The following is a 17,798-nucleotide window of genomic DNA, read 5'->3' on the forward strand; positions in this document are numbered from 1 at the left end:
TTTGTAGTTAAAATTCATAAGTATTCAAATGGAATTGAAATTTTAGGGTCACAAAAGCTTACCAAAATGATTTAGCAGAAAAATTCTTTTCAAACTCGCCTCCGAGGGTTTTACAAAGCTCAAAATGGAGAAAACCCCAAGGGTGTCAGGCAAAGGGGGTCTCAGATGTAGCAAAAGTGACCTATGGTTTGCAAAAGCAAACCCCGAAAAATTTCGGCCTGTACTTTACGAACTACCCTTCATTGACACGAAGGTCACCATCGCAAAAAGGCCAGACACTATCGCAAAGGTCTGGGGTCTCACCTCCCTCACTTTTGCGATTAGTATCTCGCAATCACGAGGTTCACGAAACTAAACAACCTATCGTGATCGCGAAGTGTAGCAAACTCAGACCTCAACCCAATTCAATCAACACAAAAATCATCAAATAGACCATTGGGATTTGTTCGAAACTTCATACACAGAAACTATATATGCACTTTGACTAATCTCGAAGTTTCAAATTCAATGGATCCATCAAAATACAAATTTAAGGAAGGTCTCCATGACCCAACATCCGTGAAAGTCAAAAGAAACCAATATAACGTCTAAAAAATCTAAAACAAGCTCAAGACTTCTGAAAATTCAACCAAGACCTCTTTTGAGCCTTAAAATAATTCCCAAATTCAATGGAGCACTTGAAAATTTGATCCGAGCATTCGAATCCCAAATGTTGACCAAAGTCAACCCAAAGCTAAAACTCCACAATCTTCTAACTTGGACCAAAAATCCAAAAAAACTCCCAATTTGAAACTTACAACTCTCTTGGACCAATTCTCACATCTAAAAACTGACGGAATCAATGAAATTTCATTTCGACACTCGAAATTTCATTAGACATCAAAAAACACTTTTTAACAACATTAGCCTTTCAAATTTCAAAATTCATAACTTTTTAACTTAAAACTTGAAACTAATTACAAACTCACTCAAAACGACTCGGGATCAATATTGAAAGGGGTTAAACAGTAATTTTGTTAAAATTTTCAAAAATGACCGATCAGGTCATTATAAGAATAACTACACATAAGATTAAATAAACAACCACATAAGCCATAGCACGACAATAGATACCAAAACAATCTATTTCTAATTTCATACAAAAATATTCAAGCAATTATCATAACCCAAACAAGGTTATTAGTCTCTCATGTTCATAGCAACCTTCAAAAGATGGTCTTTATGAGAAAAAATAGAAAAAAATAAAACAAGTCTTCTATTTGAGTGGGTATTTTAGTTAATTCGGGTGAGTCTTTTAATCATGGATAAAAACTAAATAAATATCGGATAGGTCACAGGTGTTTAATATTGTGATATGTATTCCATCGTTAGTAGAAAGGATACATAAACCACAAAACTTGGATGGTAAGTACATTAGAATCCTAAAAATATAACGAAGAATACTTAAATATCATTTACGATAATACGAGAAAATAATTATCCTTTTTTCATTCACTTTATTGCACTGAAGTCACTTCATTACTTTTTAAAATGAAAATATCATTCAATTTGTTATGAAAGTCACTAAGCAATTTTTTCTAACCAAAAGTCACACAACTTTACCTAAGTATCACATAAAGTCATTAGAACGAAATAAAAGAGATACACTCAACTTATTATGAAAATCACTAAACAATTTTTTTAACCAAAAGTCACACAACTTTACCTTCGTATTGTTGGAAAAGAAGTACAGAGAAGTACAGAGGAATTACTTTTTAACATTCCCTCTTGATTCAAAACTACAAACACCAAACAATCCTCTGAAGTAACAGATTTCTCCTTCGATGAAGCCTTTGTCAATACATCATCCAACTGCTCTTGTGTGTTACAATATTCCAATAATATTTCCTCCCTAGCTACCAAGTCACAGATGAAATGATAACGAATATCAATATGCTTTGTCCTGCTGTGAAATGTTGGGTTCTTTGTCATGGAGATATTTGTTTTATTGTCACAAAATATCTTTGTTGCTCCTCTTTGCTCCTGTTGAAGATCAGCTAACACTCTCCTTAGTCAGACGGCTTGACAATCTGCTGAAGTTGTTGCAATGTACTCATCTTTTGAAGTTGACAATGATGTTGTAGCTTGCTTGGTTGAACTCCAAGTCACCACACCTGAACCTAGAGTAAAAACATTTGCCGAAACACTCTGTCTATCGTCCAATGAACTTTCCCAATCACTATCTGTGTACCCGCACAATCTGAAATTATCAGTGTTGGAGTACCAAATACCAAAGTCAAAGTTCCAACAATGTATCGCAAGACTCTTTTTGCTTCCCCATAGTGTACCTTTGAAGGTTAGTGCATAAACCTAGATATAACACCAATATGATATGCAATATCGGGTCTAATATGCGTCAAATAGATTAAACCTCCAACTAAGCTTTTGAACGTCTTTGCATCTGTCAATTCTTCTTCACTTACCTGTTGCGATTCTCATTGATATTCATTAGAGTAGCCACATTCTTTCAATTAAGCATGCCAAATTTATTGAGTAGGTCTCTAGCATATTTCTTTGTGAAAGAAATATTCCCTCTTCAGTTTGATGGAATTGAATAAGTAATGTAATAAACCATATCTGAAATCTCAAACTCATTCAATATTTGAAACTTAAACTCTTCCAGAAGAGAACGTGAAGAACTAGTGTAAATGATATTATCAACATAAAGGCAAACCATAATGAAATCATCACTATAACACCCCTCAAAATGACTTAGGTGAATCTAGAGCCTAACATAGTTGTCATTATAGTATAAGGTCATCTAAAATGTGGTATTGAGGCAGTGTCTAGAGCTTTAGGTGCATTGGAAGTCAAACGTCAAGGGACGATCAAGACGTTCGACGACTAAGTCAACTATGTGCCTCATATGTGGTTATATGCTTATATATGTGTTTTATGAGTTAATAAGGTCATTATATGAGTTACTATAGTGTTTATATGCAGTGTGTCAAGTTTTGTGAAGATTAAAGGTCAAACATCCAAGAACATCCTTGACGTTCGAAAGGTTTCCCTTGAAACGAACTTGTGTATTTTGGCATGTTTCATCGAGTTTTACATGTTCGTTTTGGATGAAATTCACGTGAAAGGTCCTAATCTCGTATACAAACATATTCATGTTGGAAACATCTGGGTGAAAGTCCCCAAGGACCAACCAAGGGTCCTCAGGAAAGGACCCTTCTCAAGAGCCAAGGCTGTCTAGACCAGGCCCCAAACGACCGCTTGTGGACCAATCGAAGCCCCATCGATGGGTGTCGTGGGTCATTACTTATCCTAGGGAGATCAAGCTCCCAAAGGCAAGTCACTAAACCAAACGACAAGAGGACAGGACGGTCCATTTGTGGACAAACAGTCCGTCAACTGCTAGTCATCGATAATACTGGTCTCCTGCGTGTAGTTCACTGTTAAGTTAGGGGTGAAGTTTTAAATTCAACACATTTACAAATAAGATAAAGGGAGATTGATTAGATTTTTTTTCTGTATTTTAAACATGTTTATAAGCCTTTAACACTTAGAAGATTTCATTCTTCAAAAATCAAAACCCAAAGTCCCTTAGAAATTCTCTAGAACTCCATTGGAGCCAAAACTCAAAGAAAGAGCTTGGATTGGAGAATTGAGTGCATATTCTTCATAAAATTTGAGGATTAGATTTATTTAGGTATGGTTTCTGATCCTTGAAACTCTATTCATCGTTTTCTAATGTTTTCAAAGATGAATTGTCCAATTTTAATCTATCCATGGATTCTTACATTAAAGGTTTTAAAGCATTGTATATTGATATATTGTTGTTAATTATATGATTTTAACTCAATTAACCTATGAACCCATGTAATTGATGAATCCTAGTTTTTGACTACTCTATGGGTTAAGTGATATAGATCTAATGCTTATGAATTCTAGTGTAGTTTTGTATGTGATATTGATTGATGAGATAATTGTATTGAATTAATATATAGGTTGTCTTATATTGATTAATCTATTTGAATTGACCTAGTTTCATTGAATATCATAGTTTATGTATTGAATTATTGGTTATGGCCATGGGTAAGGGCCTTGTGGTATTGAATTGGATGATTTAGACATGGATTGAATTTGAGAGAATGGATTGGTGGTACGCTGCCCTAATTCTCTTTATTTTATGTTAATTAAACTTTATTTATATTGTGATTGGTATGGTATACTTATGGTGGTGGTGCTATGTGTTTTACTTGCAATTGATGTGGCCTTATCGACGTTACTTTATGCATTATGATGATCATTTCCTCGTCGACACTACTTGAAGTATTACGGTGATTTGTGTAGTTGATTTATGAGAAGTATGAGCATATCTATCTACATGTTAAATAATGTGAAAGTATGTGTTCTTTCTATGTATATTAGGAGATCATGTTAGACTATGACTTATGTGCTTATGTGTGTAGTCTTAGATGTTGATGCATGATTTTTCCTACTTGACTATATGAGTTATGATGTTATATTAATGATGATATGGTAAATTATAGGATGACATAAAGATGATAAAGGTCATATTCCTAAGTGCTTCAAAGAATGATATGTTATATCTAATAAAGTAAAGTATGTTGTGTCTTGCTTTGGTAGACTTGTGTCCTTACTTGATATATGTATGGATGATATATGAATACGAGATGTCTTGACTAGGCTTAGTGAACCATTTTCATGTATGAATGAATGATATGTGAGACCTTATATGATGTTAAGAAGGTCATGTACGTGGAACTTTAAACCTAGTGGTAAGGTTATGAACTTTGAAGTCGAGAGCCGAAATGGTATCCTTCATGTAAAGGATGATGAACTTAGGTTTGATTGGCAGGAACGGCATCACATCATCCTTAGTAAATTCATGATGTGCTATCTTAGTCGCCATTGAAAGGTAGCCCCAGTGGACCTCTTTGGTAGGGTGAATGTGATTGAGTTATGAACTAGATATGTAACCCCTTTATATGAACCTTTAGTGTTAATTACTCTATGAGAACAAAGTCTAGCACTGAGTGACTATGTCATGGGAAATAGCTCTACTTGAGAAGGATGTATCTCTACTTGAGAATGAGACTATAGTGCATAAAAGCCCTTCATATTCCTTAACCATGTGCCTACATGGGATGTGTCCTAGTTCTACTCATGGCAAGTAGAATACCCTCATCGGAGTAGGTTAGAACTCCGAATTCCATGTCTATCTATCATGGTCTATGTCATTTATTGCCTATTCTCATCATCTGGGACACCTACTAGCATTAGAGAAGTTCTATGAGGTTTAGGTGGTGGTATGGGACGCTATCTAGACATTGCACAATAGGCTTTGAAGGTGTTAGTTAGAGTCCCTGGGTCTTGTCTAAGATCATTCCTTGAATGCCCTTGTGTGATGAATGAGTCTTAAATGAACTAATGAATGTAATGACTTAAGTTAAGAAAGCATGTTAAATGAATAAGTACTTATCTAGAGTAGTTGGGGGTTGTCTAGTTAAGGTGTGAAGGGGGCATAGGAATGGTCACTTCGTATCTTACCTAGATAAGTCTTAAGAATGACTCTAGTTAGGGAAGATGTTGATTATGTGTACATAATCTAAGCCTTAGGTAGTCTTAAGGATTATTTAGGTAATCTTGAACAGGTCAATCATGGATGTTATCTTCTTGATTTACTTAAGTAAGTCTTTTAATAACCTTTGGAAGGAGAATGTCTTTTTATCTATATGTTGATGTATTAAGTGAGAATGATTCTATCTTAGGTAGTCTATAGGATCTCTTAAATGTGTGTGTAAGGGATTGTATGGGTAGTCGCTTCAGAACTCACTCAAATGAGACTTAGAATCATCTTTGGTAGAAGGATCTCATGTTCATATGTACGATGTCATTGTAAGTTTGTATTGATCTCGTTATAGATGGTCTTAAAGATCATTTAGGTGTGCCTATAGAGGTTGTATGAGCGGTCTCTCTTTATATTACTTAAGTGAATCTTAGGATAGCTTTTAGTGAGGAAATTACATGCTAGAAACAGTCTAAAGTGAAGATAAGGCACTTCACTGTACAGTGACCTTAAAAATGTACTAAATTGCTTAAATGTTATCTTATGTGTTTCTAATGTGTTAAATGTTATTTTTATGATTATGATATGATATCTAAATGAAAAATATGCATATTTCTAATAAACTAGTTTTTGGGTACGTGCATTGCACGTGTATCCAAACAAGGATTGATTCATGTTAACTTCAAATATTGAGCATAAATTTCTGTGTAAAAGTTTACTAAGTTGCAACAAATAGTCAACATGAACCATGAGACATTTAGTACAAAACTAAACATATAAAATATAATTTTTAGACATTAATAATAGAATCAATAGTGAGAAAAGTATATCAAATAAAACAGTGACGGAACTAAGATTTTCACTAAAAAGATTCAAAATATGAAGAACTAAAAACACGAAGGTTCAACATCTACTATATATAAAAAAAAATTAAAAAAACTATTTAAACCATATGTATAAACCACAGAGGGTTTGACTGAGTTAATTTTCTTTTATCTATCTCTATAGTGGTTTGTAGGTGAGGAGCATTTGGGAAGCAAGACTTAAATCGTAGCATCATTCAAGTGAAGTTGAAGTATGTCCTCATTTGACTCGAGGACACAGATGTCTTCTATTTCCTTTGAAGTATTGTAATACACTAAGTATTTCTATATTCGTATTGTATGGGCCGTGTCCAAAAATATTCTCATGTCTAAGATTTGATGAAATGAGACTTAGTATTCCTTATGAGTTTTATATGAAAGAGTTTTTAAAGACTTAATAGAATGTTTATGAAAAGATTTAATTCCGCACTACTTTCCATATGTTTATATGCGATGTACGGAAGGGCTTGTACAAAACCTCAGAGAGGTCAAGTTCGTCGGTTGCATTTCGAGAATGTCATATCTTCTAGGTTGTGGTTTTTAGATGTGACAGTTACATTCCTTCTTTACATATAAGGTGGGTTCGTTCTTACTTCTTATGTATCCATTTTTATGTAAGTATCCATCAATATTGCTATACCACGCTCGAGGGGCTTGCTTCAAGCCATACAACGTCTTTTTCAGCTTGTACACCTTTCTTTCATCACCTTCCTTTGTCAAAAGCTTGTACACCTTTGTTTCATCGCCTTCTTTTGTGAAACCTTCGGGTTATATGACATAGACTTCTTCTTGTAAGTCTCCATTGACGAATGCCTACTTGACATCAAATTTATAAACTTCCATTGCAACTATGCAGCCAATGCTAGAACCAGCCTCAATGTTTTAAATTGAGCTACCAGTGAAAATGTTTCTTCAAAATCAACACCAAATTGTTGTGCATAGACTTTTACCATAAGACGAGCTTTGTGATTTTGTACGCTACCATCTACAACAAATTTTATTTTAAACACCCACTTCAAACAAATTGTGTTTTTCCCTTTTGATCATTTCCCATGTTTAATTCTTTTCAATTGATTTCATTTCCTCCACTATTGATTTATTCCATTCTTCTTTTTCTGCAGCTTCTTTATAATCTAAGGGACCTGAAACAGAAAAAACAAATTGACAAGTCGCATAAAGCTTATTAGCATATTTGGGATTTGACGTTCTAAGTCTTGTTGATCTTCTTAATGAAACTACCTCATCCGAAGACTCTTCATGAGTTGCTGAAATTGGTGAGGTTGGTAACTCCATAGAAGAGCGTGAAAGTGAACTTGTAGGGGTTGACCCTTTTCTTCTTCTTCAGTGATTCCAAGAGGCATAGGAATATCTTGTCGGACCAACTTTTTACGACATTTCCTGCTTGTATTTTCATCAAATATTACATTCCATCTGACTGACTGAGATCTTTCTGTTGTGCGTAATTCGAGATAATACGAGAAAATATAAATGCGAAAAACAAGACAACAGATTTACGTGGTTCACCAATAAATTGGCTACGTCCACGGGGAAGAGAGGGAGCAGTTTTATTATAGAGAGGCAAAAACAGAATACAGAATAGGGTTTGCCATAGCGTCTATATATAGTGCTAAGCTAAGCCCTAACAGGCTTGGGCCCAACATACAGAATTGACAGATAATTAAGGGCCCAATACAGCGAGACCCCCGTCCTTTCTGTTGTAACGGGTCCGATTCAAAGCATTCAACACTTTTCATTAATAGTTATTATACAATCTATATACTTTGGATTGAGTACAATACCTAAGAAAAATGTAGTTGTTAAGCTTTTGACGAGCTTGTGAGTTTACCAACGCATAAGTAGCACATCTAAGAACCCGTAAATGACTTACATTTGGTTTCCTACAATGTCCAGCTTCATAACGAGTTTTATTCATAACAACTTTTGTTGGTGAAAGATTCAGCAAGTAAATAGGTGGTGCCACAACTTCTACCCAGAAATGATTTGTGAGTTTCTTTGCTTGTATTATGCTTCTTGCCATCTCCATCACAGTCTGGTTCTTCCATTCAGCGACACCATTTTGCTATGAGGTATATGGAGTTGTTAAATCCCTATGGATGTCATTTTATTCACAAAACAAATTGAATTCGTCGGACACGAACTCTCTTCCTCTATATGTGCGAAGAACAATGATACTGCAACTACTTTGATTCTCAACCAAAACTTTAAACACCTGAAACTTTTCAAAAGTTTCTGACTTTTTTTCCAAAAAATACCCCTAATTCATGCAACTATAATCGTCAGTAAATAACAAAAAAAGAATTCCACCTAAGGACTTAGTCTACATAGGACCACATAAGTCGGCATATATTAATTTTAAACATTTAGAAGCTCTCCATGCTTTTCTAATAGGAAAAGATTTCCTGGTTTGTTTCCAATAAATGCACCATTCACATAAATCAAGAGAGCTAATTTTTGGTAATCAAAGAATAATACCTTTATTACCTAGCAATTTCAGACCCTTTATATTGAGATGACCATATCTCAAATGCCATAACTTTGAGTCTTCCTTTGCACTTGCAGCGAGAGCAAACTTTTCTATGTTAGAGACGTCCAACAAAAACATATTGTTTGGTGTCTTAGTGATGTGAAACTTTTTGCCCGACTTCTTGTTTATAATGACACAAGCATCATCATTAAACAAAAGAGTATATGTCAGCCATTAATTGTCCAACACTAAATAGATTGAATCCTAAATCTAGTACGAATTGAAAATCATCCAACATTTTTACTTTGTTGTGTCTAGTGTCTACAGTCACCTTGTCGTTTCTTTCAACTTACATCTTTTTTATGTTATCAAGTTGCACCTTCTTATTTTGTTTCTCATCAACCTCTTTGAACATAAATTTGACCCTTGTCATATTATTTGAACAATCACTATCTACGAACCATATATCACTTGGCTTATGGTTTGTATCAATGCAAGCCATCAAAAGATAATTTTCTTCCTCCTTTTGTTCTGCTGCAAAATTCATTTTTTGGTCTTTAAACCAACAATCATCCTTTATATGCTCATAGCGGTGGCAGTGATGACATTGAATGTCATTCTTTGTGTTGCCTTGCTTATTGGTGTGACAACCCCCTCGGGATCCACATACTCAGGTATTGTCTCTGCCATGGGCGGCCATTCGCTCTTTTAATCCCCTCTTATTGGCTCGCAGCCTCAAGGGAGAATCGAACCCGTGACCTATGGCTCCTTTACATCCCTCCCAAGGAGATCGCCTCTTACCAATTGAAATAAGTATCCGATACCTCGTATTGATGATTTATTTGATCAGTTACAGGGTGCTTCAGTTTTCTCCAAAATTGACTTGAGATCTGGCTATCATCAGCTGAAGGTTAGGGCGGAGGATATCCCTAAGACGGCTTTTCGAACACGTTATGGTCATTACGAGTTTTTGGTGATGTCTTTCGGATTGACTAATGCCCCAGCAGCTTTTATGGACTTGATGAATGGAGTGTTCAGACCATATTTAGATTCCTTTGTTATTGTCTTCATAGATGATATATTGATATACTCACGCAGTAAGGAGGAACACGAGCATCATTTGAGGATTGTTCTTGGGATTCTAAAGGAGAAGAATCTTTATGCAAAGTTTTCAAAGTGTGAGTTTTGGCTTAGTTCGGTAGCATTCTTGGGACATGTAGTGTCCAAGGAGGGTATCATGGTGGATCCTAAGAAGATTGAGGCGGTTAGAGATTGGGTCAGACCTGCTTCAGTTACTGAGATTCGGAGTTTCTTGGGCCTTGCAGGTTATTATCGACAGATTTGTTGAGGGAGTCCTTGGACAAGGTCAAGTTGATCCAAGATAGACTTCTCATGGCTCAGAGTAGGCAAAAGAGTTACGCAGATAGGAAGGTTCGTGATTAGGAGTTTATGATTGGAGAGAGGGTTTTACTTAAGGTTTCACCCATGAAGGGTGTGATGAGATTTGGAAAGAAGGGCAAGTTGAGTCCAAGGTACATTGGTCCCTTCGAGGTTGTGGAGCGTATTGGTGAGGTGGCCTATCAGTTGACTTTGCCACCTGGGTTGTCAGGTGTCCATCCTGTATTTCATATTTCAATGCTTAAGAAGTATCATCAGGGTGGTGATCACGTGATTCAATGGGATTCAGTGTTACTTGATCAGAATTTGATTTTTGAGGAGGAGCCGATCACCATTTTGGATAGGCAAATTCGGAAGCTAAGGTCCAAAGAGATTGCTTCAGTAAAGGTTCAGTGGAAGCATCGTCCAGTGGAGGAGGCTACATGGGAGACAGAGGCAGACATGAGGAGTAAATATCCTCATCTTTTTGAGCGTTCAGGTTAGCTCTTTTCTTTTTACGTTCGAGGACGAACATTTGTTTAAGTGGTAGGTGATGTAACGACCCGCTAGGTCGTTTTGAGAACTAGGACTAGTTTGACTCCTTTTGAAAATTTAAAGGGTTATTTTTAAACTATCAGATAACTATGAGTACCCAATTGATGAAACTTTTATTAAATAAGTAATATAGATAATAGATTAGTGGGGTTTCACGGTTAACAAACTCTTGTTCAGAAAATAAAAGGGGTGGAGGCAGAAACTTACTGTAAGCGACGAACGAGAGGAAAAACAATAAGAATTGCTTAGGTAAATGCAAGAAATTTTCATTCTTTCTCAGTTCTACATATTAAAATAGGTTGTCAGAGGGCATTAGATTGTTGTTATTATTATATTCTTAGGTTGTTTATTAAGGGTGTTTTTTTTCATGGGTAAGATGTAGTGTATAGTGAGTTGAGAATTTATTTATTATCACGGATTGGGATTTCTAGGGACGTTAGTGTGGTTATTAGGTGATAGTCTAATAAAATCCTAATCGCTAGACGTATTGTGAAAATCTGGGAATTTGATCTGCAAATTTCCCTCCCGTATAATTAATTGTTGCATAAGAATGATGGGAAAGAATGTTGATCCAATCATTGGGCAATGATTGTCAATGATTGGCATGTGACAAACAGGCCAAATTGTCAACTGTACAGAATGACAAATTAGAGGAGAATTGCAGGCTGCTTGCGACTGATGTCGTGCATCGTTAGGGTGAAATTATTCTTATTTTATTTATTTACAAAATTAATTTACTAGTTTTTGATATATTGAGATAGGTAATTAATTATTAGATATATATTATATGATCTAACATTGAAATTTAGTGTATTTAAGAAATTAAGGTTAAATTCTTGGCTTGAAATTTGACAAATTGGCATATAAATTATATCAAGATTTGGAGTTTGGTTGAAAATATGAGTGGGTTTTAGCGTCTATGATAGACATATAATAATTTGAATGTCTACAAAAATTGCTTACTTACGAATATTGCAAAATTGGTAGATTGGAAACGTTCCGAAACCTTGCGAAAAGGAAAGGAAAAATCTTAAAAGATTCGTGGCACAAGTTCGGCATCTAAGGTATGTTAAGACTTTTTAGACTTGTTGAAGGACGTTTTCCTAATTAAAAATTAAAAATGAAAATAGACAAAGGGGTAAGGGGGAAAGATGGTGGTCTCGTATCAATGGTGTGACGGGCATTGGTACGAGTACCGGTGTTATAAAAAGGAAAATACTATTATAGAATGTGGATTGAAATTTGAGAATGCCAAAGCATATGGGCATTAGCTGATATATTATTGACTTGAATTCCTCGTGTGATTGTGTTTTATTTATTTCACCTGTATAGTTGAGATAATTGAGGTGGTTATGTATTATATTCATATTGATTGATTGAGATGCATCATCATTCCCTCTATTGAAATAATATTGTGCACATGCATAGACATGAGACTGAGTATAAGTTGGGCACGTGGAGATCGTCCGTGCTGGGGATGGTGAGATGTTAAGATTGTAATTTGGGCACGTGGAGACCGTCCGTGCGAAAATTGTTGATATTATGATAGTGCGTTGAGATCGCCCGCACAGACACGTGGAGATCGTCTGTGTCGGTATATGGACCTCGCGAGTCCACCATGGGTCATGAACTCTCGATGTATTTCCGTGGAGTATCATGTATATACGGTTGAGTGTGTACTGGGTATTCTGAGACAATTCATTACATGGTGTTATATTGCATTGCATTTCATCACATCATTTATTTTGATGATTATGTGTTTTGTTTGGTGTTTGGAAAATACTTGATGTTTGATTACCTTTATTGACGAAACTTAAATAGTGAGTGTAATATATATATATATACTTGTATAATTTAAGAACTTATTTTCTTATATAAACTCCCGTCACTACTTCTTCGTTGTCGGTCAATGAGACATACTGGGTACACGTGGTTTCGTACTCATACTACGCTTGTTGCACTCTTTGTGGTGCAGATTCGATTCCGAGTAGGAGCACATCTCGTGGAGCAAATTGAGTCCGGCTTGAAGTTCTTGGAGTTGTGGTGAGCTGCTTGGCTGTTCCGTGGCCCACACCTCCCTCTATCTTTTACTTATTCTGTTATTCAGTATTCAGACAGGATATCCCTTATGTTAGATTTGCCTTTTTAGTTTCAGACTTGCATCGTATTTTAGAAGCTCTTGTACTCATGACACCATTTCTTGGGTAGTACTTTTTTTCAGTTTTCCGCATTCGTACTTATAAGAACTCAGTGTTGGAGATTTGGAAATTGTTGTCTTTTCACTTCTTTGTTAGTTAAGTTTGTTAAAATATGTTGGTTGGCTTACCTATTGGTTGGGAATATAGGTGCCATCACGACTCGTGATTTTGGGTCGTGACAATTGGACTGTCTATGCCGTTATTTATTCCTCTGCCTCTTCCATTACCACGATCTCGACCACCACGAAATCCTCTACTTGATGGACCATTATTATCTCCATATTTAGTGGTTGCTTCTTTCACTTGAAATGTCTTTTCTTCGTTCTTCTCTACTGATCAATTGATTCTCACCTCATAAGCTTGTAGAGATCCCATAATTCATCAAAGGAAAAAACTGACAGATCCTTAGATTATTTGATAGCCGCAATAACGTGATCAAATTTTGGATTCAAGCTTCTCAATACCTTTTCAACAATAATCTGATCAGTAACCTTCTCTCCATATGATCGCATTTGACTAACAATTGACATTGCTCTTGACATAAAATTTGCAATAGATTCACCACTTTTCATCATCAAGATTTCAAAGTCACATTGAAGAGATTGCAGTCTCACCACAATAAATTTTGAATGTCCTTGAAACTCTTTCTGCAGAATGGATCATACTTGCTTTGATGTGGTCTTTGTTGCGATTCGTGAAAAAACACTGTCACAGACAACCTGCTGGATAAACACCAATGTCTTAGCATCTTTTTTCTTGTTGTCTCGCAACCTATTTTCTTCATCGAGATATGTATATCTATGTTCTTCTAAGTCCCAAAGATCTTGAGACTTGAGTATAGTTTTCATACGTATACTCCAGAATTCGTAGCTTTCTCCTTGAAGACAGGAATGAGTGTTGTGCCACACTCAATGAACTACCGTTAGTTTTCATGACTAGATCTGATACCAAATTTGCTGGAAATGAAGTACAAAGAAATCTGGAAATAAAAAAAAAAAAGAGAAAACTGCGACTGCATTTTAATTCAGATTAATTGAAAGTATTTAAATAACAAAATATGCCCACATGATATATAGGCTAAGAGATAAACTAACTAATCCTAAAATATAGGTCATGTAACCCACTATGACACTTAATCAACAACATAATAAAACTAAAGTAAATATAGAAAACTACTTAACAAAGACCCAAAGACTAGTTCTATCAAATTACCCATGTCCCAATTCAGTTAATCTTTTCGAATCACTTTTTAAATAATATTACTGAAAATCATAAGGAGGAAACAAAAGAGATGTGATCTTATATGATACTTAGACAAAGTTGAATACATTTTATTTACAAACAAATAGTTCAATGATTTTTCAGCATTCTTCAACAAAGTTGAGTTCAAAAAATAGTTTAGTAGTATTGGTAAAATAAAATAAAATTTGAGTGAACATCCGAGAAATCATCCATCTAATGAAGGACATGGATTATGGTGCGAAATGGAATTTGGATGAAATTACGTGCCAATATGGTTTCAGATTCTATATCTTTTTTTCTAGTGATGATCGTGTCCAAACTAACTCACATGAACTTTTATTGTTTTACTGGATATCTATTACCCAAATTCCATATCTTATTATTATTAATGATGATTATGAAGATTTCTAAGTTAAAAAGATTTAGATATTGAGATCCTTTTATCCCTTTTCCTTATTCAACTTGTTGTGTAAGGTTGAAGGTAGATCTATAATTCTCGAAACAATGTCAAACCAATCAAAATTGTTAATTGCCTCAATACATGAACACATATAAATAGGAAAACTATTTTTTTCTAATTAGTCCAATCGAACGCAAATTTGAGACATTCAATAGTTTGCTAATGGAGAAGACTATTTTAATAATCAATAATATCTTGATGATATTTATTTACATTTGAAAATATCCAATTAATAATTGTTTAACTCAAAAATAAAAATAGAATTTGTATTTTGCACCCAAAATATGACGTGACATATCACAAATCATATGTTATTCATGGATGGAGTATTAATTTAGTGAATGATACGCAAAACAAAATGTATATTTATAATAATCAATATATAAATGTTCTTGGTCTTGGACAATCTATCTAATACACAAATTTGTTAAATTTGTTTTTTAAAACAAAAAATATTGTGCCACAATATTCTTGAATGAAGAAAATGTGTTTGAATTGATAAAATATAATTACACCCCTTTCATTGAAAATTAGCTGACATCGAATTTCTTTGAACTTAGGAGATTTGAATCGAAATTGTTAATTGCCTAACATATCTTATTTTATCCAAAATTAATGCAACAACACATGTTAAGAAATTTAATATTTGATGATGGATTATTTTAATTATAAGCAATATCTTGATGATATTCTTTTCTTAATACACATTAAGAAATTGTTAAAACGTGCAACATTAATCTAAGTGGACATGGGGTTGTAGGGATCCCTCAACCGACCCAATGAGTTGTACATATTTGTTTTTAAAGTTGCACATGATTTGTACTAATTTGTTAATTATGAGTGATATCTTGATGATATTAATTTCACTTAAAATACATCCAGCCAATCATTGATCAACTCAAATATGATGTAACATGCCACAAAGTATATGTTAATCACTTGAGGAGTTGGAATTTGTATAATTAATTTACATTCATAATAATCTATATAATAATATAAAGCTGGACATAGAAAAGGTGATGTGGCACCTTTCTATGACCAGCATTTAGATTTATCTTTATTCTTACTTTTTTATTTTAATTGCATTTTTATTTCATTTCTACGACTAATAAAGTGACAACTAACAAAAACTTCATACAACTCAATTAAACATTAAATTGCAGTAAAGACTCAATTGAATCTGATTGTAGCCCACGTTGTCATTCCTTCATTAACCTTAGAAGGATTTATGAAAATAAATAGATAACAACAAAGATGAGATCATGAGAATAAAATCAAGTATAACGTAAAAGAGGAATGAAAAAAGGCTTTAAAAATAGATTAAATAATATCAATAAATATTATTTAAAATAATTTTAACATTCAATTAGGTACAATTAATGCATACAATACTCATTTATTTATAATTATACACTCAAATCCGTTTATTTTTTTTATCACTATAAATACTAATGACAGCCATTTTCACTTCAGAACATTCTTCCTTTTTCATTTAATATTTTTCTTCTCAAATCTTCATTATAATTACTAATTTACTCCTTCATTAGAAACTGTTTTTTCAAAACAAAAAAAAAGCTTCTAGATTCCTTTTTTTTTTTTGGCTTTTGCCACCATTATTAATATATCATTCTTGTGCAAAAATTTTGTTAACAGGAACCAAAGAAGAATGGCGTACACATATGGCTTTACTTATATGAAGTATACGTATAATTCAAGCTCGGAAAATAGTTATTGTTATTGATATATCAAATTTATTTCTTTTATTATTTTTGCAAGTGTGTACATAGTTTTAATGTAGATGTAAATGTAATAATTTTATTTTTTATGGGATAAATCATATTTTACCATAAATTTTTAACATAATTGTATTGATTTCTTAATGAATTTTGATAGTTCATACGAACTTGAAGTATACGTTATTATTAGCTATGTATCAAAATTTGTTACTCTTTTTAAAATTAAATTGTTACAAGTTTATATGTAGTTATAGTGTAATTGAAATAAGACTTGAAGAATATTTAGCATTAGCTATAAATGAATTTTTTTAAAAAAAAAAATAATTTGTTGTAATTAAGTACATAGTTATAATGTGAACTAAAATACAATAATTTTATTTTCTAAGTTAAAATCTATTATAATTTTAGAAATAATTATATTAATTTCATTTTGAATTTTGAATTATTTTGTACATGTTTTCGAAATAAATGACATTGTTGGAAAATATAGATATCTTTTTTACCTCAAAATGATTTATATATAATTAAAATTAGGCAAAGGAGAGTGGTGTGAATTTTTTCTTTGCCGACAATTTTATTATTCTTTTTATTTATTTTTCTTAATTATTTTATTTTGAAGATTCATCTTCATCACTACTATCTTTTTTATTATACTGTAAATTTGCTATCTGAGAGATAATTATAACGAACTTGAAAATTGCACTATCAAGAATTTTAAAAAATATAACATATGAAGTCTTGCTGGATAAATCTTTATCATTCACAAATCACAAGTATTTTAATATATTTGAATCATCGTTATCTAATAATTATTTTTTATCCTTCCAAGTAGATTTTTTATAATGTAGCAAACCACACTTGAAAGTTGACATGTTATAAAATAACTATATATATAATATTTAAAAAAAAATTCAAAACGATCAACATAATAATTTATAATAAATTAATTTAAATGAGTAATCATACTGCGCGAAGTGCGGTCAAATTTACCAGTTAATATTTAATAGAGAATTTATATAACTTACACTAGTTTAAAAATTAGTTAGATATATTTTAGTTTACAATATTACATATGTTATTATATTTGTGTACCTTCAAATACGTCCAGAATTATGTATCTTACCTTCAGATAAGTCCAGAATTATCTATCTTGGATATCTGGTATATATCTCAGATGTTAAATTAGGTCTTAGGTCTAACTCAAAGGAACGAGGATTGCACAAATCTTATAAGAAGTCTACTCATCTCATTAACCATCGATGTGACTTCTGTCATTCTTTAACACCCCACCTCATGCCCAGTGT

General features: G+C 33.4%; 1 protein-coding gene across 1 annotated transcript; it reads left to right on the forward strand.

The window, feature by feature from the left end:
* The first annotated feature begins 10,411 nt into the window (after positions 1 to 10,411).
* Positions 10,412 to 11,553, forward strand: LOC138337539 (uncharacterized). Its single transcript, XM_069287455.1, has 2 exons — positions 10,412 to 10,711; positions 11,476 to 11,553. The coding sequence occupies exons 1-2, from the start codon at positions 10,412 to 10,414 to the stop codon at positions 11,551 to 11,553; spliced, it is 378 nt and encodes a 125-aa protein (XP_069143556.1).
* The last annotated feature ends 6,245 nt before the right edge of the window (positions 11,554 to 17,798 follow it).

The sequence above is a fragment of the Solanum lycopersicum genome, chromosome 7 (genome assembly GCF_036512215.1).
Source record: "Solanum lycopersicum chromosome 7, SLM_r2.1".
In the NCBI taxonomy this organism is placed as follows: Eukaryota; Viridiplantae; Streptophyta; class Magnoliopsida; order Solanales; family Solanaceae; genus Solanum; species Solanum lycopersicum.